Source organism: Ailuropoda melanoleuca, chromosome 7, assembly GCF_002007445.2.
Source record: "Ailuropoda melanoleuca isolate Jingjing chromosome 7, ASM200744v2, whole genome shotgun sequence".
Taxonomy (NCBI): Eukaryota; Metazoa; Chordata; class Mammalia; order Carnivora; family Ursidae; genus Ailuropoda; species Ailuropoda melanoleuca.
Genome location: NC_048224.1, coordinates 55,064,210 through 55,086,495, shown reverse-complemented (window position 1 = coordinate 55,086,495; position 22,286 = coordinate 55,064,210). Strand labels below are relative to the sequence as shown.

The 22,286-nt window shown below is 57.1% G+C and overlaps 1 protein-coding gene across 2 annotated transcripts in view; it reads right to left on the bottom strand.

Annotated features, from left to right (window-relative positions):
* The window catches only part of ASS1 (argininosuccinate synthase 1), a 59,732-nt gene extending 42,423 nt beyond the window's left edge, over positions 1 to 17,309 (bottom strand). Inside the window, exons 1-6 of one of the 2 annotated variants that reach the window (XM_034664674.1) lie at positions 17,221 to 17,309; positions 12,329 to 12,391; positions 10,782 to 10,892; positions 8,826 to 8,894; positions 6,868 to 7,056; positions 934 to 990 (exon numbers count right to left, since the gene is read on the bottom strand). In XM_034664674.1, coding sequence (XP_034520565.1) covers positions 934 to 990; positions 6,868 to 7,056; positions 8,826 to 8,894; positions 10,782 to 10,886 — 420 coding nt within the window. In that variant the 5' untranslated portion in view covers positions 10,887 to 10,892; positions 12,329 to 12,391; positions 17,221 to 17,309. The remainder of the gene's footprint in view (positions 1 to 933; positions 991 to 6,867; positions 7,057 to 8,825; positions 8,895 to 10,781; positions 10,893 to 12,328; positions 12,392 to 17,220) is intronic. The other variant, XM_034664675.1, reaches the window with a different exon arrangement.
* Positions 17,310 to 22,286: the final 4,977 nt, after the last annotated feature.

Below are 22,286 nucleotides of genomic sequence, written 5' to 3'. Positions count from 1 at the left end.
AGCCCCTATGGCCCCTGAGGCCTGAGACGTGGCCGATGCCGACTGAGATGGGCAGCCAGGGCAAAGCACACAGGGATCTCGAAGACTTCGTACACAGGGTGGAACACATCTCGTGAGGAATGTTTTTGCATCCATGACAGGTTGAATGATGCCATTTGGGTGCACAGGGTTCCGTAAAATATATTATTAAAATGGTGTCACCTGTTGCTTTTCATCTTGTTTTTTGTTTGTTTGTTCTAACAGGGCCACTAGAAAAATCTAAGTCACCCATAGGGCTCACATTGGTTGCACACTACAGCTCTGTATGCCTGGAGCCTGGCCCAGGGCCTGCACTGAGTGGGCGCCTGGTGAACACTGAATGAAGGGAGGAAGGAGTGGATGGACAGACAGAGGGACACAGGCCAGGGCCAAGGTCAGGCTGGAGGCGGCAGGGGCCGCAGTGGCTGACTGGACAGTTGTGATGTGTGCTCTCATGCCTGGGTGGCAGGCCACCAGCAGGGGTGGTTGAATCCCCCAGATCCTGGTGATTCCTACCCCAAGAAAGGGCTCTAGGATGTTGGGGGTCAGGCAGCCAGAGCAGAGCTAGGGCCTTCGCTGGGAGGCCCCGACCAGGGCTGGGTGGGCTATGAGCACCCCAGAAATAGGGCAACAATGTCCCAGCCTGCACCCAAGAAGCCAGACCCGGGAATGCCGAGGACACTGGCCAAAGGGCAGCCACGTCTGGGAAGGGCTAATGGTCAGAGGGAGGGCCGTGCCCCTGCATCTGGCATGAGCCCACGGTCTGTCCATGAGCAAGAGGGGCACCACCCACCCAGAGACTCAGGTGCACTCCATCCCTGTCCATGGAAACTTCCAGAACTCCATACCCTGCCCTCCCCCCACCCAGGGACATTAGCTCCTAGCACCCACCCCAAGGCGAGGGCAGCATCTTACCTTAATCTGAGGGGCCAGTGAGTAGCAGGTGAGCTCAAACCGGACCTGGTCATTTCCCTGAAACACGAACAGGGGGTGGTCAGGAGCCGTAGAACAGAGGTGGGGTGGGGGCGGGGGGACAGGCAGCACCTCACGACTGCTGACCACCTGCCTGGGGGCTGCTCAGGGCAGGCCCACTGCATGGTTCCCTTCTCACCCCAACCTCAAAGCCCTCCGAGGTGTGTACTATTGGTAGCCTGTTTTAATGACGAAAGTCGGTCTTCCTCGCAGAGAAAACCCCGGGTCCTGTCGTCCAGGTGGAGTCAGGATGGGAAGGCAGAACCCTGAGTGCAGAGCCGGGCGGCTGGGGTGCTCAGCTGTGTGGGACAGGATGCTCGTGTGCCCGGTGGTGAGCGCCACGACCTCTGTGAGTGCTGTGCTGGGTGACGCGGGTGTGGGGGCGCATGGTGGGGTGTGGGGTGTGCATGTGTATGGGTGGGCATGCGGCAGGACCGGGACGCCCGCATTTGGGGACACGGCAGGGCACGCACATGTATCGTCCTGTATGTGCGCACGTCAGGGGGGCGCGTGTGTGCGAGGCTGGGGGTCTGGCCCTGCGGAGACCCCGGTCCTTCTCCAGACAACGCCCAGCTGCCCACCCCTCGGCCTCTTCCTCAAGCTTTCCTCCCCGCCTGGCCCCCTCCGCCCCAATCCAGAGATCGAGTTCCGGGCTCGGGCTCCGTGGTGCTTGGACTCCTCGTGTCCATAAAATTGGGAATCCTGTCGCCTGGGCGAGCCTCAGTTTCCCCATCTACAAGCGCCACTTGGCAGGGAATGGGTGGAACCAGGTACCACTGAGAGCCCTTTGCTCCTCGGCTCTGCTCTGTACAGACGGGAAACGGAGGTCCCAACAGAAGGACTGGTTCAAGGGCCCCCACCAGCCCGCGACGGCTGCCCTGCCTCTGTGCCCGCGTCCTCCGCTGGAAAACGAGGACTCGTCTGACCCCCGGCGCGGTGAAGATGGGGAGGAGGAAGAGGAGGCCGCAGACACGGTGGCTGCCAGCGTCCTGCCTGCTTCCCATCAGCGCGGCACCCGGAGGGGGGACTTAAGCTGTGGAAATAACAGAGGGACCTTTCGCCTACTGTGAAAACTGCACGGGCCCAGCGAGGCGGCGGCGGGAATGACATGTTATTTTCCAGAGGCTTGTCAGGCGGCGCGGAAATGCAGGTCTCAGCCCTGCTCCACGGCGGAGCCAGGAGCAGAGAGGGGCTGCGACGGCCCCCCTCCCAGGCCTCTCGGGGCCGTGAGCTGTGCCAAACCCGCCACCCCACTCGCCTGCCGACCTAGCCCCGTCGTGGGCACCCACTCTGTGCTCGCTGTCGCAGGGGAGAGCCACCTGGGGCCAGTGGGGTATTTACCCCTGCTTTGCCGATGATGAGAGCAAGGCTCGGAGAAGTGATGTCACTTGCCCGGGGTCACACAGCCAACAGACACTTCTGGCCTAAGAGCTCACATTCAGGTGACTGGCCTGAGCTCCAGGCTTAAACTCATTGAAGCCTTACAGCTGACAGCAGCCCCCCCAGAAGTAGGTTCTATTATTATCCCCACCTTACAGATGGGGAAACTGAGGCACAGGCAGTAACGCTTGCCCAGGGACCCCGTGGCCAGCCCGGTTCCTGGAGCAATGGCAGCTACAATAAACGGTAGATCCATTTTAGATTTGTCAAGTACACGGTGTTGCATATCCCGGTGATTCTCCCCCCGCGGCTTCACGTTCCCCTAGTACAATGGCAGCTTGTGCCTCCTTGGACAGGCCTGCCGGGCTGGTGTCCCCATGCAGACCCACATGGGGACACCCATCTGTTCCAGAGTCAGAGACCCTCCCGGAAGCCAAACAGGTTCCCTTGGTTCAAACTCTGTCCCAGATTAAGAGCCAAGGTGGGCCCAGTCCTTCCTCCCCCTAACCCCACGACCCTCGGCACCAACTCGACGCTCCCTGGAGCGGGAGACGGGGTACAGCTGTCCTCCACACCGTGTGTGTCCACGCGCTGATACACGTGCGGGTGTGTGTAAGTGTGGGTGCAGTGCCCACGGGGACTGGAGGGGCTGGGGAGGGGTCCGCCCATCTGTTCCTGGGCTAACCATACAGATGGCGCCATTTACAAAACTGCTCCCCATACCCCTGCCCGAGTCTGGCTCATATTTCCAGGCCCTTCTTCCAAAACTGGGGGGAGGAGGCCCTGGAAGGGCCACCCCAGCTTCTGTACGGCTCTCTAGTCGGGAGGGAACAGGGCAGGGCATGGAGGATGGACCCCAGCTCAAGCTCTGTAGCCCGTGCTGCCCGGCTGGGCCCCGGGAGGGACGCTGCCTCCCACCTCCAGGCCTTTGTAAGGGCTGTTTCTGCGGCCTGGGGTGCCCGTCCCCCTTGGTGTCACCGGCTAACTCTTGCTCCCCCTGTGTTCCGCCCCCTGCTGGGTTAGGGCTCCTAAGTCCCTGGGAGCCTCCCCGTGCCCATCCTGTGCCAGCGACCACACGCACGGAGGAGCCCAGTGCTGGATAAATACTCGGGGAGTGAATGAACACATGTGTGAACGCAGCCTCCAGGAGGCTGGAATGAGGGCCCCTGAGGCCCTGGTTCCCCCCATCAGTGACTGCAAGAGCCCCGTGGCTGAGTTTCTACATGGTCACAGCCTCAGGACTGGCCACGCTGGAATCTCCCCATCTGTGGGGGGAGGCCCTGCAGTCTAATGCCCCAGCTTTCTCTGCATTGTGAACCCCCCGCAAAAAAACTGCCAAGCGTTCCCCCCCGTCTCTCTCTGGGCTAGCCAGCCCGACCCCACGTGGCCGCGGGTCTTCCATCTGAGGCCACAAGCCTCCCACACCTGCTCCTGAAGCGTAAAGTCACAGATGCCTGCCCCCAGCCTCCCAGGCTGCAAGCCACGGCAGGCCACTGGCCCCTCTCCCCCCACCTGCCTATCTCAAACTCTATTTCTCTGAACCCCGCCCCAGGCCTGCCTGGATGTCCCTCTTCGCTCTTCTCAGTTCCAGGAAATTGTCTTCCGAGACTTCGGGGGGGGCTTCCCCAGGTTCTGTAAATTGGGGAAACTAAGGCACAGAAGTGCGCCTTGCCCATCAACCCCAGCAGAGATGGCAGATCCAGGGTAGCACTGCGCCCCTCGCTTCCCCTCCACCCTCCCCTCCATGGCCTCCCAACCTTTAGTCTTGGAGGCCACAGAACCTCTGGAGAGGCGTTCTTTTCAGAACTGAGTCCTGCAGACCCCCGGTAGGGACCAGAGGACCCTGGGGGGAGGTGGCCTTTCCAGCTGCTTTTCTGTGGTCAGCAGCCCAAGGCCTCCAGTCCAAGCCTCTGGTGCCCTCTTGTGGCCAAAAGGAGCAGCTCGCACAGCTGCAGGTGGCTAGCTTGTGTCTCTCCAGAACCTTGGACCTCCCAACCCAGGGCCAGACCCACCACATTCATGCATTCACTCCACCAGCCCCGAGTGCCACCCATCCTCAGTCCTGGGGCTACCACTGGAGGGACCCTGTCCGGGCAGAACACTTCCAGAATCCTGATCTGGCCTCAGCTCAGACATCTCCTAGAACGGGTTGCTCACTGCTCAGCCCATCTCAACATGGGCAGATGAGACGGCTCGGAAGCTTCTTTGTTCTGCACTGAAGCTTGTTCTCACTGACCCTCTGCCGCAGGAGCCCCCAGTATAGGTCTGTTCACCGGATGACTAGGGCACTCCCAGTTTCGAGTGAATTGAGCATTCCCGGCATGCCAGGCCCCTGCCGAGCACATAGGCAATTATCCTACTCATTGCTCCCAAACTGCTCCATGAGCTAGTTCTCCTTCATTCCCATTTTACAGACAAGGAAATGAAGTCTCAGGGGGGTGAAGTCACACAGCCCGAAAGCAGGGAACCCAGGATCTGAACACAGCTGCACGGGCCCTAAGCCCTGAGTCCTGAACCTCTGGGTTCTCCTACACCCTGTCCTATACCCTCAAGTGGAAGACGACAGCCTTCCTAACAGCCAGGCCCGTCGTCCTGCTCAAAATGCGCTCACGACCAGGACTGTCGGCGAGCGCTCAGGCTGCAGGTCTGCGTGAGAAACTCTCGGCAGTTCTCTTCTTCCATAGAAGCCCACCGTCTCAGTCCAGAACAATCCCCAACACACCACCGGGGGAGTCGCTGGCCGCCCCCATCCAACCCTGACCGTGCTGCTCGGGCCCCATGCTCCCAGGCGGGCAGTTGTTCAGGGCTCCTTGCTTCCAGCCTTTGCACAGACAGATCCCTGTGCTAGCACACTCTTCCCACACCCCACCACCCATTCACCCATGCTCAGGCTGCAGGGCCACTGTCCGTAGATCAGCCCCCCTCCCCTGCCCGCTGCCCCCACGGCTCCCAGGCACTGCCCCTACCGCCGCCTTGTCATGCATCCACTCTCCTCTCCCTGAGGACGGAGGGAGCCCAAGAGGTTCCACACCGTTGCTGGACCCGGCTCGTGTCCAACCCTTTCTAGAGGCCCAGGAGAAGCTTGCTGACCTAGGGCCCAACAAATGAATGAACACGTGAGCTTTCAAAGACATGAACCAGGGTCACCCTAGTTTGCAAAGCCACCCTCCAGGCACATCTTTGTCCTAATCGAGGCAGCAAGTGTCTCTGCATCACAGAGGGCCAGAGCCTGCTCTGCCTGCCCCCCTCCACTGCCCCAACCAGCCTGGGCAGTAGTGGGGCCTGGGTCAGGTTAGCAAGAGGGTGCCGGTAAGGTAGTGAGCTCCCTGGCACTGGGAGGTATGCAGTCTGGTGATGGTGGGGTTGTTAGGGAGCCAAGTCCTGGACTGGGCTATTGGGTTGGTGTCCAGTAACATTGAGAGCCCAAGGCTACAGTCTTTATAATAACATTGCCCAGGAGCTGCGAACATTGCAGTCTGGTTTCTGGAGCACGGTCCCCTGTGGGACAGCGTGCTGAGGGCTCTCCTGCCTTGTCCGCCCCACAACCCTCCCTCAGTCTGCACTGTCCGAGCAGGGGCTGGAAACCAGGGGTGTGTCATGGGTTGAGTTGTGTCCCCCGCAGAAGAGATGAAGTCCCAGCTCCCAGGAGCTGAGAACGTGACCTTATTTGGAATTAGGGTCTTTATAGAGGTGATGGAGTTGGGTGGAGGTCACTAGAGTGGGCCCTAATCCCCAGATGGCTGGTGTTCTTGTAACAGGGAGGAATTTGGACACAGAACCAGACATGCCCAGAGGCAGAGGAGGGACAATGCATAGAGAGAAGACTGCTCATGGAACATCAGAGTGTCGCATCTACAAGGGCGCAGCTGTCCCTACAGAAGCCCGGAGAGGCCCGGAATGACGCCTTCCTAGCCCCTTCAGAGGGAGTGCCGCCCTGCCCACACCTTGGCCCCAGAGCTGTGAGACAATCCCAGTCCGTGGCTTGAGCCGCCCAGGGTGCGGTGCGGTGCTGGGGCAGTCCCCGCAGGTTTAGGCAGGGCTCCCCCCTGCCCCTCCCCACCCCCGTTTTGCAAATGAAGAATCCAAAGCTGGGGGAGGGGAAGGGCCTCCCTAAGGGCCACACAGCAGGGATCCACCCCACTTTGCTAACTCGGGGTTTCTGACCCTTTCTACCACGTCGCATGGCAGCCCGTGCTCTGTGACCTGGGCTGGGGGCAGATGTCCCTGAGCCTCCGTGTCAAGTCTGCCAAAGCGCTCCCACTGGAGGCGGAACCCGCACACGGAACCCACAGCTCACAGCCGTGACCACTCCCGGATCCCCGCCCCTACGGATCCCGTTCCTCCCACTCAGACCCTGCACGCCTGACTCTCCCGGGGGAAAACATGCACCTGCTCGAGGGCCGTCGGCCGCCCCGGCTGCCCGAGTCCCCTTCGCAGTCCCCCTGCCCCCTCCTCCGCTGCCCCGCCCTCCCCAGCACCGTCCACCCGTTGCCTCACCTTTCCTGTGGCACCGTGAGACACATACTTGGCTCCCTCCCGCTGGGCAATCTCCACTTGTTTGCGGGCGATGCAGGGCCTGGCCAGAGAGGTGCCTAGGAGGTAGCGGTCCTCGTACAGTGCGCTGGACTGGATGGCGGGCCAGATGAACTCCTCCACAAACTCCTTGCTGACGTCCTCGATGAACACCTACAGGGAGAGGAGGCCGTGGCAGGGAGGCTTGGCAAGGGTGGGGCCCGGCCAGAGGAGAGAGCCCCAGGGGCCTGCATCTACAGCAGACAGGACTAAGGGATCCCGTAGTAGACATCACTAATCAATCCCAGCACACACTATTACTCCCCTCCCGCACTCATGGCAGACATCACTAATCAATCCTGATACACCATCTAGCTGAAACTGCTGAAATTCTTGTTTTGGAAATAGTTACTTTTCTGAGGTAAAAATGTCACTTATGTTAACCTATAAGATGTTTAATATTATTCTTTTAAAATGGGTTAATAGGGATGCCTGGGTGGCTCAGTCGGTTAAGCGTCTGCCTTTGGCTCAGGTCATGATCCCAGGGTCCTCGGATCAAGTTCTGCATCGGGGCTCCCTGCTCAGTGGGGAGTCTGCTTCTCCCTCTCCCTGCTGCTCCCCCTGCTTGCGTGCCCCCTCTCTCTCTCTCTCTGGCAAATAAATAAAATCTTTAAAAAATAATAATAAAATGGGTTAATATTTTTAAAATTTCAGCTTTTATTTATACTGTGAGGATCTCAATAGACGTAATCCACAAAACTCTATGGGGCACTCAGCAATTTTCAAGAGTGTAAAGGGGTCATGGGATTCTCTGTATTATTTTTGCAACTTCCTGTGAGCCCATAATTATTTTCAAATAAAATCAGTTTAAAAAAAAATGAAGCAAAGAATGAAAGAAAAGGAAAATTAAAAGAAAAGCAATGGAGACCACACCCTGATGGTATGGGTGAGAAATTCCAATTCCGAACAAATACATAAAAGTATATGGGAGCCTGAGGGCACAAGGTTAAGAATTACTGATCTAGAGGAATGAACTAAGGCCAAATCTTTACACGAAAGCCCAACTCATGTGAGAGCCCAACTCATTTTCAACACTCAAGTGTTCTTACAGTACTTTCTAGGCTCCTGCTCAGAAAACTCCTCTCCTCTCTGAGGCTCAGGGACTCCCGACCAAGGAGGGACACCCAGTTTTAGGCGCATGGCCAGTGATGGGATGTGGGACTCATTCATTCATTGTAAGTTGCTAACTGAGCTCCTACTACGTGCCAGGCTCCTTTTTAGGTTCTGAGAACCCCACAGAAGCGCCCTGTAGAGGGGACCAGTTCTGACCAAGCAGGTGGGCTGATGGCCTTTCACACCACCCCTGTTATGTCCCCTGCCCACTCGCCCAAGCGAAGGGGTGACGGTGCCAGGGACGTCCCCATACACGGTGAGCCTATGTGAGAAGGGACCACATTGGCTCTGTTCGCCATCTGGGCTCCGCACCCAGCAGAGGGACTGCCCACCATACGATTAGATGCACCATCAATGCACTGAACTCAACTGGAATTTTCTGATTCTGCTGAATGGATGGAAGGATGGACAGAGATAAAAGGGGAATAGGCAGGTAGGCGGATGAAGGATGATGAAAGGATGGGTGGATGGATGGACAGATGAATGGAGGGACGGGGATAAAAGAGGGATGGGCAGACGGATGGATGTGAGAGGAAGACGGACGAGCATGTGGGATGAGTAGGTGGGGAGCAGGGAAGAGTGGCTAGGGAGGGTAGGGAGATGATGGCGTCCACACGCCTGGAAACAGAAGGAATCGAACTCATACTCTTGGAAGCAAGAGGACCAACTGAAAGGGGTGCAGACGACAAGGAACTCTGGGACAGCAATGCCCACTGTTGCCCCGCATGTCAGAACCCCTCCCAGCCCTAAACCCTGCCTCCACTTGGTACCTTTTTGGCCCCAAGCTTCATTGCCTTCTTCCTGGCTTCTTCAAAGTCTTCCTTCTGGCCGATGTTGGCCTGAGAAGCAGAAACAGAGAGGCGTCATCAGCCAGCGGCATAAAGGAGAGCGGGGGAAGAGCTTCAGCCCCCTGGGCAGACGCTGTCCAAATGGCCCTCAAATGGAGGTGCTTTCTGTTTGAGGGGCCAAGGTCAGTTAGGAAGAGAAAGGCACAAAGCCGGGTCTGGAGAAGCTGGAATGCTTCCAGGAGCCGACACTTGGCCCTGCCTGGGTGTGCTAGGAAGCAGTTTCTATGGGTCAGAGCACTAGGTGGGCCTGGCCCTGTGCACTGGGCTGCTGGGACCTGGCATTGGCTGTCACTGCCTTGAAGTTTTCAGGCTTCCCTTCAACCCATCTCTCTCTTCCTGAAAACTCCCCCAAAGCCAGTACCGAGGTCGCCATGTCAGAAAGTGCGCAACCCCCGGGGGATTTCCGCAGCCAAGCACAGCGACTTGACCGTCCCAAGGCATCTGGGTGGGCAGGAGGCCATCCCTGCTGTTAGAGTCTGACTTCTGTGACAGCCCCCTCTCTGGACACCAATGTGTTTTCTGCTGGCTGCACTCTGGCCTGCTGCCCAGACTTCGACCCTGCGTTCTGCTCACCAGACTCTGGAATCTTCCCAGAGGCCAGCTGCAGGTGTTTTCTGAGGTCACTCAGCTTTTAAATCTGCCTAGTGGTAGCCGGGCTTCTTGACCACCCCACCGTGCTGCCATCAGCAAGATGAACACAACCTGGGGTCCCTGCATGCCCCCAAAGCTGCGACTCTCAATTGCCAGGGGGCTGTGAGCAAGGCGCTTCCCCTCCCTGAGCCTCACTCTCCCCACCCGAGTAACAAGGGGACTGCGCTATCAGGGATAGTGACTTGAACTGCAATCCAATCACTCCTGGCAACAGCTGAACTTTTGTCTCCGCAGGGTACCACCCTCACTTCCTCCCGAACTCTTGCCAAAGAAGGGAACTCCTGCTCACTGTAGGGACAGGCCCAGGATCAGATGATCAGAACCCTTCGTGACACAGCCATAGTAACCAATGCTTGGCAGGCAGTGACTCGGGCCATGAGAATACTCCTGGGCCCTCCTGTCAGAGCCTCTGCAGGAAGCCCTCCTTTCTCTGGGAGAGCCAGGCTACAATGACATGAGCCTTGTCTGTCCTGTGGAGAGGCCAAGAATGAAGCCAAATAGAGATGGAGACAGATCCGGACAAGCACCTGGATCCAGCCTTGCCTGAAGCTGTCAAAGCCCGGATGTCTCAATTACACAGCCAAGAACTATCTTGCTTTTTTGTTTGTTTGTTTGTTTTGCATAAATTGGTAGAGGTTAGATTTTTAGAATTTGCACTCAGGAGTCCCGAATACATGGAGAAGGATTCAGAAGCTATGTCCAGGTCATTGGAAGAGGAGCCGGCTTGATCAGGGAGCGGGGAGTGGCATCCCCCATAACCTATTATCTACCTGTGACCTGTTTGCCACCCTAGAACTAGGTGGTCTCCAAGGGCTCCGCCAGCTCAGCCACTGCAGGATTCTATAATCTTTGCAGAATTATTAGGGGCTGACAAGGGACTTCCATAAATGGGAAGAGTGTGTGCCTTTCACGGTCTTCACAGGCCCGTGGTCCCATGCAGGCAGGCTGGTCGAGTTGCACCGCCAAGCTCATTTCTGGCTTCCCCCCCCCCCCNCCCCCAGTCACCCACAGAGAGCTGGCCTCCTCCGTGCTCAGCAGGTCACCCCAGACCTGAGGACACCATGGATGTTCATCTGACAGAGGAAGAAAGGGAGGCGGAATGACAAATGTGTGTCTACAGTTCAGGGCAGGCTTAGGGAGGGGACGCTGGGCTCGGGTGAGTGACAGTGAGCACGTGGGCAGTGGGACAAACAGGTAGAAAGAGGGACGCACTGAGCGTCTCCTTACCAGGTAGGCAATGACGTCATAGCCTTGTTCCTTCAGCCACACGAGAATGCAGGAGGTGTCCAGGCCACCACTGTAGGCCAGAACCACAGAGCCTTTGCTGGACATCCTGTCCTGGGGAGGAGGGGTCGGTGAGGAAGGACAGTGATGCAGAGCCAGCCCATCCCAACCCCCCAGCCCCTACAAACAGCCCCCACCTTGGCCTTGGGCAGCCTCATCCTCCGGACAAGCTGCCACTGGGGGGTTGGGAACAAGATGTTCACCTGCCATCAAGGCCAGCCGAGGAGCTGTTCCTTCCCGAAGCCTCACCCCCCGCCACCCCCACCCCACCGACCCCACCCCACCGACCCCACCACTGCACACACACACCCATACGCATGCAGGGTCCTGGGAATACCGACAGTGGCCTGGGCTGACGGGGTGGGGGCACACGAGGGGGGTGGGAAGGATGTCTTGGAGCCCATCCCCCACCAGCTAGAGAAAGCACAGGAGGCTGAGCTGTTAAGGCCAGGCCAGGATGCTCCGGAGACATGGGTGGGGCCGCTCAGAGAGTGCAGGGCATGGCTCTGGGGGCCTCGTGTGGCTCACCTTGCACCCCCACCATGACCCCATGCTGCTGTCATGCCCACTGGGGACATGGCGAGCAGCTGGCTCAAGGTCACAGAGCATGTGCTAGGGCTCTGTCCCACCCTATCCATCTCCTCAGCTACACAGAGGTACCAGGGGCTCCTGCCTTCTTGCCTTTGCAGTCTCTGTTCCTTCTTCCAGAAGGCTCTCCCCGAATGCTTGGGCTGTGTTGGGGCTCGCCCTGCCTCCCCCAGCACCGTCCCCATGGCCCTGAGAGTGGATATGTTCCTGTACCCATTCTGCTAGAGAGGAAACCGAGGGTCACAGAGGTGGGGTCCTGTGCTTGAGGACCAGATGCGGAACGAGGCTATCTGGTCCCGGCGTCCCTGGACATGGCCCCAGCATCCTGCATTTACGGGGGGATGCCTGCGTCTGGTGAGAGCATTTACACCGGAGTCTGACCAAGGTCAGGGTCCTTATCAGATACCCTCGGGAAAAGCCGTGGACACCCCTCCACAGACCCATGGAGACCAGAAGGGGCACCCCACCATGACTCCCGCGCAGACGCAGACTCCTGTGTATGGAAAACCTCCCCTGTGCCTGGAGGTCCAGAGGGGTTGTCCCGGTCACTCAACCCTGTGTAGCAGACCCCGGACAGAGCCCGATGATACTAGAACACACATTCTGTGTGCGCAGACACATCTCGCTGGGCCACCTGCCCATTGGCCCCAGGCCTCACACACCCTGTGGCCCTTTGGACAGTGAAGTTGGGGGTTTGGTTCTGATGGATGTACACAACTTTTGCCTCCACCGGGCATTCGACCACCTGCCAGGCCCTGTCCCCAGCCACCTGATTTGCTGGTGACTCAGCAGACCCTGACCCTGGGGCCAGGAGATGGTGCCCATGGCAACTGCAGCCAGGCAACAGGCCATCAAAAATGGGAGGGAGGAAGGGAGGGAGACAGGGAGGACCCAGAAAGTACCTTGGATCAGAGATGTGCGTTTCCCGGTTTCTGGAATCTGACCTCGCGGCTCCGTGAACCACTCTGCAAAAGCAAAAACTGTTCAGCTGCCTGGAAGAGCAGTGCGGGTGAAGCCAGAGACCCTGAACCTGACCTCTCTGGCTGCCGGATTCCCCTCGAGCAGCCCTGTTGATCGCGGAGATTTGGGGAGGCTCAGGAGCCACTCACCCAGCCCCCCGGCCCCGGGAGGTACGGGTGTTCCCAGCCCTGTGTGCTTGTGCGCCATGGTGCTGGGGCTGGGGTGGGGCATGTATCCTGTTGCATATTTTTCAAACAGTGCCACTGAGGCATAACTCAGAGACAAGAAACTGCATATATTGAGAGCGTCCTATGTAGCAGAAAACTGTCACCATGATCAACATAAGGAACCCATCCATCATGTGCTGAGTCCTTCCCTTCGAGCTGTCCCGTTTTAGGGACGGGGAAACTGAGGCTCAGGTTAAGGAACTGGCTCCAGGCCTTGCTTGGCAGGTCAAGTGGCCGAGGCAGGACTCATACCCAGAGCGGTGGGGCCCCGTGAGCCACTGCTGGAAGGCACAAGGCCCAGAGAAGGGAAACCCGGGGCAGGTGTGGTCTGGGAAGCTACAGGTGGCTCAGACACCCTGGTGTGGCGAGATGATGCCAGTCCAAGAGTCACCCTGCTCTTAGAGTCGCCCCTGCTCTGCCATCTCCTAAAGGGACCTGGAGCCCGGGGGAGGGGGGGCACCGGAGTGAGGGAGACAAAGCTCCATGGAGACACACAGACCACCTGGGCCTGCCCGGCTCCACCTGTGATCCCTTGTCCATGGCCCATCCTAGCACATGGCTCGCTGGATTCCGATCGCACCCCCATCCCCACAGCTGTGAGCTCCACGGGGACAGGGACCATCTCCCGGACCGCGCCTGCCATGTGACCGACATTCAGAACAAAGCCACTGATTCCACGGTCTAGAGGTCGGTTCCTTGCAAGCCCCTCAAGGCCTGGAATGCTATGCATGCCTCATCCAGACACTAGCGAGCCCTGCCTGCTTGCCAGGCTGTGTGGGCGCACGGGCACCAGGGACCTCAGCCTCTGGGTCTGAGCCGCATGGAAGATGGCACGCAGCTAGGACTGTGTGCCTCTGAGCGTGAACGAGTGTGTGTGCTGGCACGTGGGGGTGGTGGTGGGTGTGTGTTGTGTTTGGGCCTGTGTGTGCAGAGATTAGCCGGGCAGGCGGGCTGGGAAATGATGCAATCCGACACTGGCATCCCTCCTGCCTCCTCACCCCAGGCACCCGGGCGAAGCGCCTCCTTCCTGCAGACCTGGGCTCATGCTGCTTCAGCTGCTCATGTGCAAAATGGGGGTGACAAGAGCCCGTCAGGCCACAGGGCAACCATTGAGGATTCAGTGAGTCCTGTGGGGGAGCAGCCAGAGCTGGGCACCCAAGCCTGTGCCCACTAGACTCTCCTTCCCGCTCTCACTCCTTCTCCAGGGCTTGACTAGCCATCTGCCCAACCCGAAAGCCATTCTGGCTCCGACACCCCAGGACCCTGGTCTGCCTGCCTGGGGGAGGTGTCTAGCCAATCCTTGTCCCTGCCCCACCCTCCACGAAAGGCCCAGGGCAGGTTTCCCTGGCTCCCAGGCGCAGGCCCACTGCCAAGAACGTCCTTGCCTCCCCGCTCCCCTGTCTGCCCTGACATCCTGGGAGGAAGGAAGAAGGCGGCCTCATGCCAAGATGTCTGCCAGCTTGGCCCGAGGTGGCAAGGTGGGAGGCACTCTCCATGTCCCCAGCCAGAACCACCCCACCACCCTCCAGTGATGGTGCTAGGCCAGCCTTGGCACTCGGTCGGTTCTATGCAAACCCGTGCGCTCTAAAATGTCAAAGCTGGAACAAGGACAAGAGCAGATACTATGTTCAGTGCCACACTCGAGGAGAACACTATTATTACCACGTGGGGCTCAGGAAAGGTAAGCGGCTTGCGGGGGCCACAAGCTCGTGGATGGCAGGGCTAGGACAGAAACCTAGGCTGACTGGAGACCGCCTGCTCGTTACTGCCCCGTGCCCTATACGCTCGGGATTCTGGGAGACCACAGATCACCTCCCCCTCACTTTCATCTTCCAGAAAACAAAACCCCCAAGGAACCATCACCAATCAGTAGTATAGTTCTCTGTGTCAGGCATACAGCCTGGCAAATGTTCTTCCGGAACCCGTCCCTTGCATTCTAACTCAGCTAAGCTGGGTTCGTTATAGTTTTTTAAAACCCTAGCTCCACCGAGGCCAGAAGAATTCTCTCTGACTTTGGGGTTTCCTCATTCTAGGGATCACTTCGGGGCCCTCTTTCGTGTCTGACAGAGCTAGGCTGCAATTTCACACTCTGGCCAGGAGGTGCCGCTGTCGGGTCTCAGCCTATCTATCTGCTTGACCTGTTCGGCTCGTGTCTTCCGCACATCCTTGGTAAGACAGGGGAGCGATTGTCTTCCCAATTGACAGATGAGGAAACTGAGGTCAAGGGGCTTGCCTTAGACTAGACACTGAGCTGGCTCTCAGCAGCAGAATTCCTGGGGCCTGAGAATCAAATCAGGAACACTGGCTCCCTTGACGACAGTGGCTCTGCAGCAAACGTCTTCCACCCAGGGTTAGGGGTCATCCGAGGGCCTGCCTGGGCTGAGAAGGTTGAGTCTCTGTTTCTGGTGAAAAGCCCCTGAGACAGGTGGTGGGGGACTAAGTAGATCTCACCAGACTCTGGTAAGAGACACGCAAGTTCCTGAGAGCATTTGGAGCTCATGGAGGAAAGGAGAGTGCATTCATTCATTTGTTGATTCTACTAATAATATTAAAAAGCCTGTGGGTGCATGGCCTACCCCCAAGTTTGGGGAGGGCGCCTGCCACCCAAGGGAACACCCTGGGTCTTGGAAGATCAACCCTGCCTACAGTGTTACAGCAGAGCTCAGAGTCTCAGACCCTGAATTCCAGTGAGTTAGTTTCTCTCTTTCCACATGGGTGCCTGCAGGCAAGACACTCCCTGCAGGAGCTGTGCGGTCTGATGAAGGCATCTGGCCTCCCGGAACCCATGGGGCTAAGACGAAGTGGGGCCTGGGAAAATGCTTGCACAGCAGGTGAGTCTGGGCCTGGCCCCCCCTCTGTGAGTCAGGTTCCCGGGGCCCTAAGCCAGGGGAAACGGCTACCAGCCCAGCCAAGTGGCCACAAAGCCCAGAGCAGGCCAGCAGTGGATGGGGCACACGCGAGGACTGTGGGGACCTCAGACCGTGCAGAGCGCGGGGCTCCCTCCTCTGCCCCACGTGGTGCCCCGGCCAGGCTCTAGGTGCTCGCTGGGCAGCCTTCATCATTCCATTGACTTGTACTGAGCAGAGCCTGAACTGTTTCTCAGCACAGGGCACATGAGGGAGAGATGGGTCCCCACCCCACCCCTGGGCTCCCCTGCCTGGGCTCTGAGAGGGGAATGGAAGAGGGAAGGGAGTTTAGAATGAAGCTTCCTTTGGTCCTATCCAACTCCCAAGTTCCCATCCCTTTTGTGGCTCTTTCTGTCTCTCCGGTCTCCCTCCCCGCCAGAATCTTCAGTAGGACAGACAGCTGGTCTCCTGTTCCACGTCCCCAGCTTAGGGCACAAGGGGAGGCATGCCCCACACAGTTAATGAGTGAATGGACCCAGGAGCCGCTCTCAATAGTCTACAGAGACTGTCCCACAGTGTCTTACTGTTTCCTGAGCCCTGAGCCTGTACCAGCTCTGACAGATGGAGAAACTGAGGCCTGGGAAGGTGGCAGCTGACCCAAGCCTCACCCAGTGGTGCCTGCCTTCTCGGCTTGGGTCTACTGGCTCCAGAATCTGCCCTGTCACCAGTCGTGGGCTGGGAAGGAAGGATCAAAGCCTAGGGTCTATTTGATCCATCCCTGGAGAGAAGACAGGTTTGCTCCTGCCTGAGACGTGCAGCCAGACGGCTATGCTCTGGAGACGCCCCCACTGCGCCGAAAGGAGCACTGAGGCGGCCGGGTCATGGGACCTCCTCGGGAAGAGCCCTGGCGGGCTGGCCGAGTTTCCTCCATTTCACAATGACCCTCCCTCCCTGGAGGGCGCAGCCGCCCAAGGTGCCAAAGACAACAGCAGCCAGGACGGCGGACACGGAGCGGCCCCGCCCACAGCCCGGAGCCCAGTGCCAGCCAGAAACCCAGCCCGGCGACCCCGCGCGGCCACCGGCCCCACCTGGGCGGAGAACGCTAATCCCTTCCAGGAGGCAGAGAGTGCCGCCCCCCGCCGGGGAGGGCGCGCAGTCACACCCAAGACACTAGGGCCCGCCGCTAGTGTCCCGGTGCCCACCTGCCCGGGGTAAACTGAGGCTCGGGGCTGTGGGAGGGGCGATACGCCCAAGCCCCCGCACGAGGGGCAGGGGTGGGGCTGGAAGTCTGGTTTCATGCAGAGTGAGACAGGGTGGAGGATGGCCAGAGAGGGGACGAGAGAGTCAGGAACCGCCACACCCTCCGGACTCCCAAGGTCTCCATCTGGGGGGCTCCGGCACAGAGGAAGCTGGATTAGAGACGGAGGCTCCAGAAAGGACCTCGGCCCGCAAAAGGGACAAACAACCCGACCTGCCCCCCTCGGAGCCCCCGGACACGCGCCCCGGCCCCACCACAGAGGGACCCAGGAACCCGGCCGCCCGGCGTCTCAACGGCAGAAGCCCCGGCGTCGGCCTCCTTCCCTCCCGTCCAGGTGGAGCCCGGGGCGTGCGGCCACTCGGCGCCGCCCTCTGCCCCTGCCCGCGCGGGCGCCCGGAGCGCAGTCCCCTCGGCCTCCTCGGCTCGCTGTCGGCGGGACCCGCGGCAGGGTGTCTCCTAGGCGAGGGGGTGGGAGCGGGAGTCTCGGGCCGGGGGCTCCTTACCGTGGCCCGGGCGGCGGTGGCAGGCGGCGGCGCAGGGCCGGCTGCGTCGCGAATCCCGGGTTATAAACACCCGGCCGGGGGCAGGGCCGGGGACCCGAGACACGTGGGGGGACGCGCCCGACAGGCCCCGCCCCCGGGCCCGGCCCCCACGCCGACCGCTCAGCGTCCGCGGCCACCTGCGGGTGGGCGGGGCCCCGGCTTCTCGGTGGCTGGACCGCGCGCCCCTGGCCGGGTGACTGCAGCCGTCCTGCCAGAGACTTGCCACCGCTCCGCGGGGGGGGGGGAAATAAAAGTCCCTTAGACGCGGTGAATTTCGTGTCCACTTTAATCCCGCGATGGCCTTTCTGCAGACCTCGAAACCCCTCCCTTCCCCCACATAGCCGCCGTGAGCCGGAGCCCAGGTGCAGGCGGCACTGGAAGGTCGGGGTTTCATCCCTCGGTCCAGGGCTGGTTCTTGGCTGTCTCCCCAGAGGCTGGCACCTGACCAAACTCCTCGGGGCACCCAGTAAATAGTCAATGGAAGACTGGCCAACTGCTAAGCCACTGGGCAGCAGGGGTTCACAGAGGTGAAGCTTCTTGCTTGCAAAAGAAACGAGGAGTTGCTACCCTGGTCTGGCCTTCGGAAGGATCTGTGTGTCAGACGTCTGCCAGCCAGCCTGGTTCAGAGGCCCCAGAGCGCCCATCACTGCAACCGCCGCTGAGTGACATGGCAGGTGCCCGGCGTTCAAGGCAATGCCATAGTTAGGACTGACTCCGGGTCCTCTCAGCTATGAAGCCCCTGGGAGGTGGGAGCCCCCAGACCATACTGCTGGTTTGCCATTTAATCCATCTTGTAAAAGGGGGTAGGTGGTGGTGAGGAGGCCGCCTGTCCCAGGCCCCTTCCTGCAACCAAGAAGCAGCTAGAGAAAGGGACCCTCTGCAGAGAGGGTGCTCGCTTAGTCACTTGGTCCCTCCATCAGTCAGCTCCCCCATGCCACCCCTGAGCACTGCTGCCTGGCCACCAAGCACATCGGCCAGGCCAGTCCCCGTGAGCCCATCAGGAGGGGAAAACGGATCAGACCAATTCACAGGCAAAGCCATGGCTTTCAGTCCGCGTGAACGCCCCCCAGCCTCTGGCACCCAATCCCCAGACGTGGCTGAAATGGCAAGGAGCCCCTTATGAGCTGCGAAGGGTCTGGGTGACCTGAGGCAGCTTCCTGCCAGGAGGAAGGACGGCAGCTGGCCCCCTAAGCCCACTCACTGAGCCGCCTCTGGGCTTTGCAGAGCCCCTGGCCTTCCACGCTAGTGAGTGTGGAACAGCCAACACGACACACTGACAGCAGGTCGTGCAGCCTCAGGCAGCTTCCTTCCCCAGCAGAGGCAGGGAAGGGAGGGGGGGGCATTTCTACTGTCCTCTCTGTCTCCGTCCTATGACTCTGTCCTGGGTCTTTGTTTCTTCCTTTAAGATGTCACTGCCCTTTGAGAAAGTTGGGGAGAGTGTGGGTGCCTAGGGGGACTACCCCCTTGGAGTTATTACAGAGGAAGTGGGCAGGGAAACTGAGGCAGTGAGGCCAGGTGTTCCCCCAAGCTCCCCAAAGCCAGTGGTGGCCCCAGAGAGAAGCCCCATTACCCAGACCTTAAAAAGAGGTTGGGGTGAGGGATGAGCCCCTACCAGTCTAGGATGGACGGGTGGGGCGCGGAGGGGGCGTGGAAGAGGAAGTAAGGTCATCTGGGGGGATCTGGGGCACAACTACTTCCTTGTGGTTCTCACCAAGCACTGTGTTATCTCCTTACCTTCACTTGCTCTTCACGATTACTCTCTATGAAGTCACTGTGCTGTTATCCCCATTTTACAGATAGGAACCTGCAGCACAGAGAGAGGGTGTATCTTCCCCAAGGCCACACAGCCTGTTAGTGGCAGAGCAGAACTACAGCCCAGTGTCTGCCAAATCCTCTGCTCTAGCTCAGGCTTGAGTTAACTGGTAGAGGCACCAGGTCCTCAGTCCCAAGGGTCACAGACCGTGGGGACCTTTACTCTCTGCTGCTGAAATGGCTCTAGTCCAGGGGACTGTCCCTTTCTGACGCACAGGTGCTGGTGACATTAGGGACAATGGTGTCACAGCTCTCCTGAAAGGAAAAGGGGCCCAACTGCCAGCAGGGGTCCTGCCCACTGGGTGTCAGGTGGATGAGAGGCAGAGATCAAGGCCAGGGTGGATTGGCTGGCTCCCCAGTGAGCCATTTTCCACCTGCACCCCTCCATCCACACCCTGCCCCAGCCCTCACCCTGCAGAGCAGGTCTTGGATCCAGTACTGGGGCATGGCCAGAGGGGATCCCCCACGTGGGACCGAGCCACTGTGGCCTTTGCCTTTCACCCACACCCAGGTCAGGGCTCCTCAAGGAGCCTACACACCTCCTAGTAAGTGACCTTGGGTGGTGCCTTTAAAAGTAAAGCAGCACCTAGGCCTGAGCAGGTGGAGAAACTGAGGCACTGGAGTCTGGGGTGTTCGTATCTTCTACATGTATCCAGAGTCTGCCCCTTCCTTTCCATCTCCACCTCCTCCACATTGGCCTGTCATCTTCTCTTAGACCATTGCTGTAGCCTCCTCAATCATTTCTCTGCTTCTCCAGTTTCCCACCGCTCCCTCCCCCCAAATCTTTTCTCCACCCAAGAGCAGAGAGTTCTTAAAAACTCAGAACAAGGGGCGCCTGGGTGGCACAGCGGTTAAGCGTCTGCCTTCGGCTCAGGGCGTGATCCCAGCGTTCCGGGATCGAGCCCCACATCAGGCTCCTCCGGTGGAAGCCTGCTTCTTCCTCTCCCACTCCCCCTGATTGTGTTCCCTCTCTCGCTAGCTGTCTCTACCTCTGTCAAATAAATAAATAAAATCTTTAAAAAAAAAAAAAAAACTCAGAACAAGCCACTCCCTTCTTAAACCCTTGGGTGGTTTATCTTCCTCTTCTAACAACATTAGCTGAAGACTTTCCTTTCTCCACTGAATTACATTGGCGCATCTGTTGAAAATGCATTGACCCTGTAAATGTGCATATGTTCCTGGACTCCCTCTTCTGTTCCATTGGTCTATTGATTTATTTATCCTTAGGCCAATACTACATCATCCTTGATTACTACAGCTTTATAGTAAGCTCTCAAGTCAGATAGTGTGTATCTTCCGATTTTGTTCCATTTCAAAATTGTTGTGGCTATTCTGGGTCTTTTGCATTTCCGTATAAATAGTAGAAACAGATTGCTAGTCTATATAAAAACCCTGTGGGATTTTGAATGGGGATTGCAATAACCATCTATCAGCTTGGGGGTGGAGAGTGGACATCTTAACAATATTGAGTTTTTCAATCCATGATCATGGTATACCTCTCTAGTTATACCTTCTTAAAATTTCCAGCATTTAAAAAGACTTCAAACTATTGAAAAGTATGAGTTGCTATTTACACGAGCAGTGAGAAAGAAACTCAAACGGTGAGGCCAATCTATGGGAGGTTACATCTTGAGATGATCTTCATTTCTGGTGAATTCAGTTTCTGTTTTAAACCAAAAGCGTATCTCTCCGATAGTGTTGAAATAAATGCCCTTGAGCGTCGCAAAATGGCTTCTTTATTTGATGTGAAATCTCAGGTAAGAATCTTTCAAGGAGCTGGACGAGCAGGACCTGAGCTAAAAGAGCTGGAGTTTTCTAAGTTCCCCGCAGGTGATGAGGTGTTCCAAAGAAAGTAGGTGGGGCGGGACATGCTCCAGTCGGGAAAGTAGGTGCTGATTATGGGAAAGGCCCGGGGTCTGTGATATCAGTGTGAACAAAGTCACTTCTCACGCTAGAACAGATAGGGCTTCTTGGAGTCACAAATACGGCTACTCCAGAGCTCAGCTTTGAGATGGGTATCTCACTGGACAGGTTGGATGACTTGCTTGGTGGAGGCCTACTCTCAGGCAAGGGTCAAGTCTTCTACTCAGAGAGAGGAAAACCTGGGAGGTTGGTGTATCTTTGGTGGGTGGTATAAAAGTCCTCAATTTCAACGGAAGCACCAAAGGATCCATCTTGGTTCGGACATCTGAGCAACGTTTTGTTGTTTTCAGTGTACGGTTCTTGCTTATCTTTCATTAGACTCATTTCTAAGTATTTTAAGTATTTTGAGACTATCGTACGCAATGTTTTAAATTTCATTTTCTGTCATTGGTTGCTACTATATAGAAATACAATGGATTTTTGTGTATTTGCCTTATATTCTGCAACTTTGCTAATGTTGCTGATTAATTCTAGTAGATACTTGTAAATACCTTAGGATTTTCCGTGTAGACGATAACATTGTCTGTGAATAGAGGCAATCTTACGTTCACCTGTTTTATCTTTGTGCCTCTTCTTTGTGCATTATTGCAATGGTGAGAATCCCCAGTATAATGTTGGATAAAAATGGCGATGGTGGATATCCTTGCGTTGTTCATGGTCTTAAGGGAAGGCATTCATTCAGTCTTTCACTGATAACTGTGATGTTAGTGCGGGTTTTCTGTAGACACTTTTCATCGGGTGAAGAAGCTCACTTTTGTTTATTGAGAGTTTTTATCATGAGTAGGGGCTGAATTTTGTCAAGTGCTTTTTCTGCATCTATTGAGACGATCATATATGATTTTCTGTTGATTCTATAACTATGGCAAATTACACTAATTGGTTTTCAAGTGTTGAACCAACCTCACATTCCTGGAATAATTATATCTCAATAAAGTTGATTTTTAAGTTTTTAAGGAAAGAAAAGGGGGATAGGGGAGCTTAGGGTTGAAAGAGACGTAAAGGCTGTACTTAACCACAATATGTAGACTTCGTTTTCATCCTGATTTTTTGAAGCATAAAAGAAAGACCCTGTTTGTGAGCGCTTGGAAATTGAACACTGACAGGATCTTGAATGATAGCAAGGAATTGCTGTTGATTTTTTTTTTTTTTTACTAGATGTGATAATGGTATTTCAATAAGGGGGTTATATTGTTGTTGTTGTTTTTTTTGAAGTTTTAGAGATATATTTTGATATAGTCATGAATTGAAGTGTTTTTTAAAAAGACTTTGATGGTCCGTCATCCCTCTTTTTT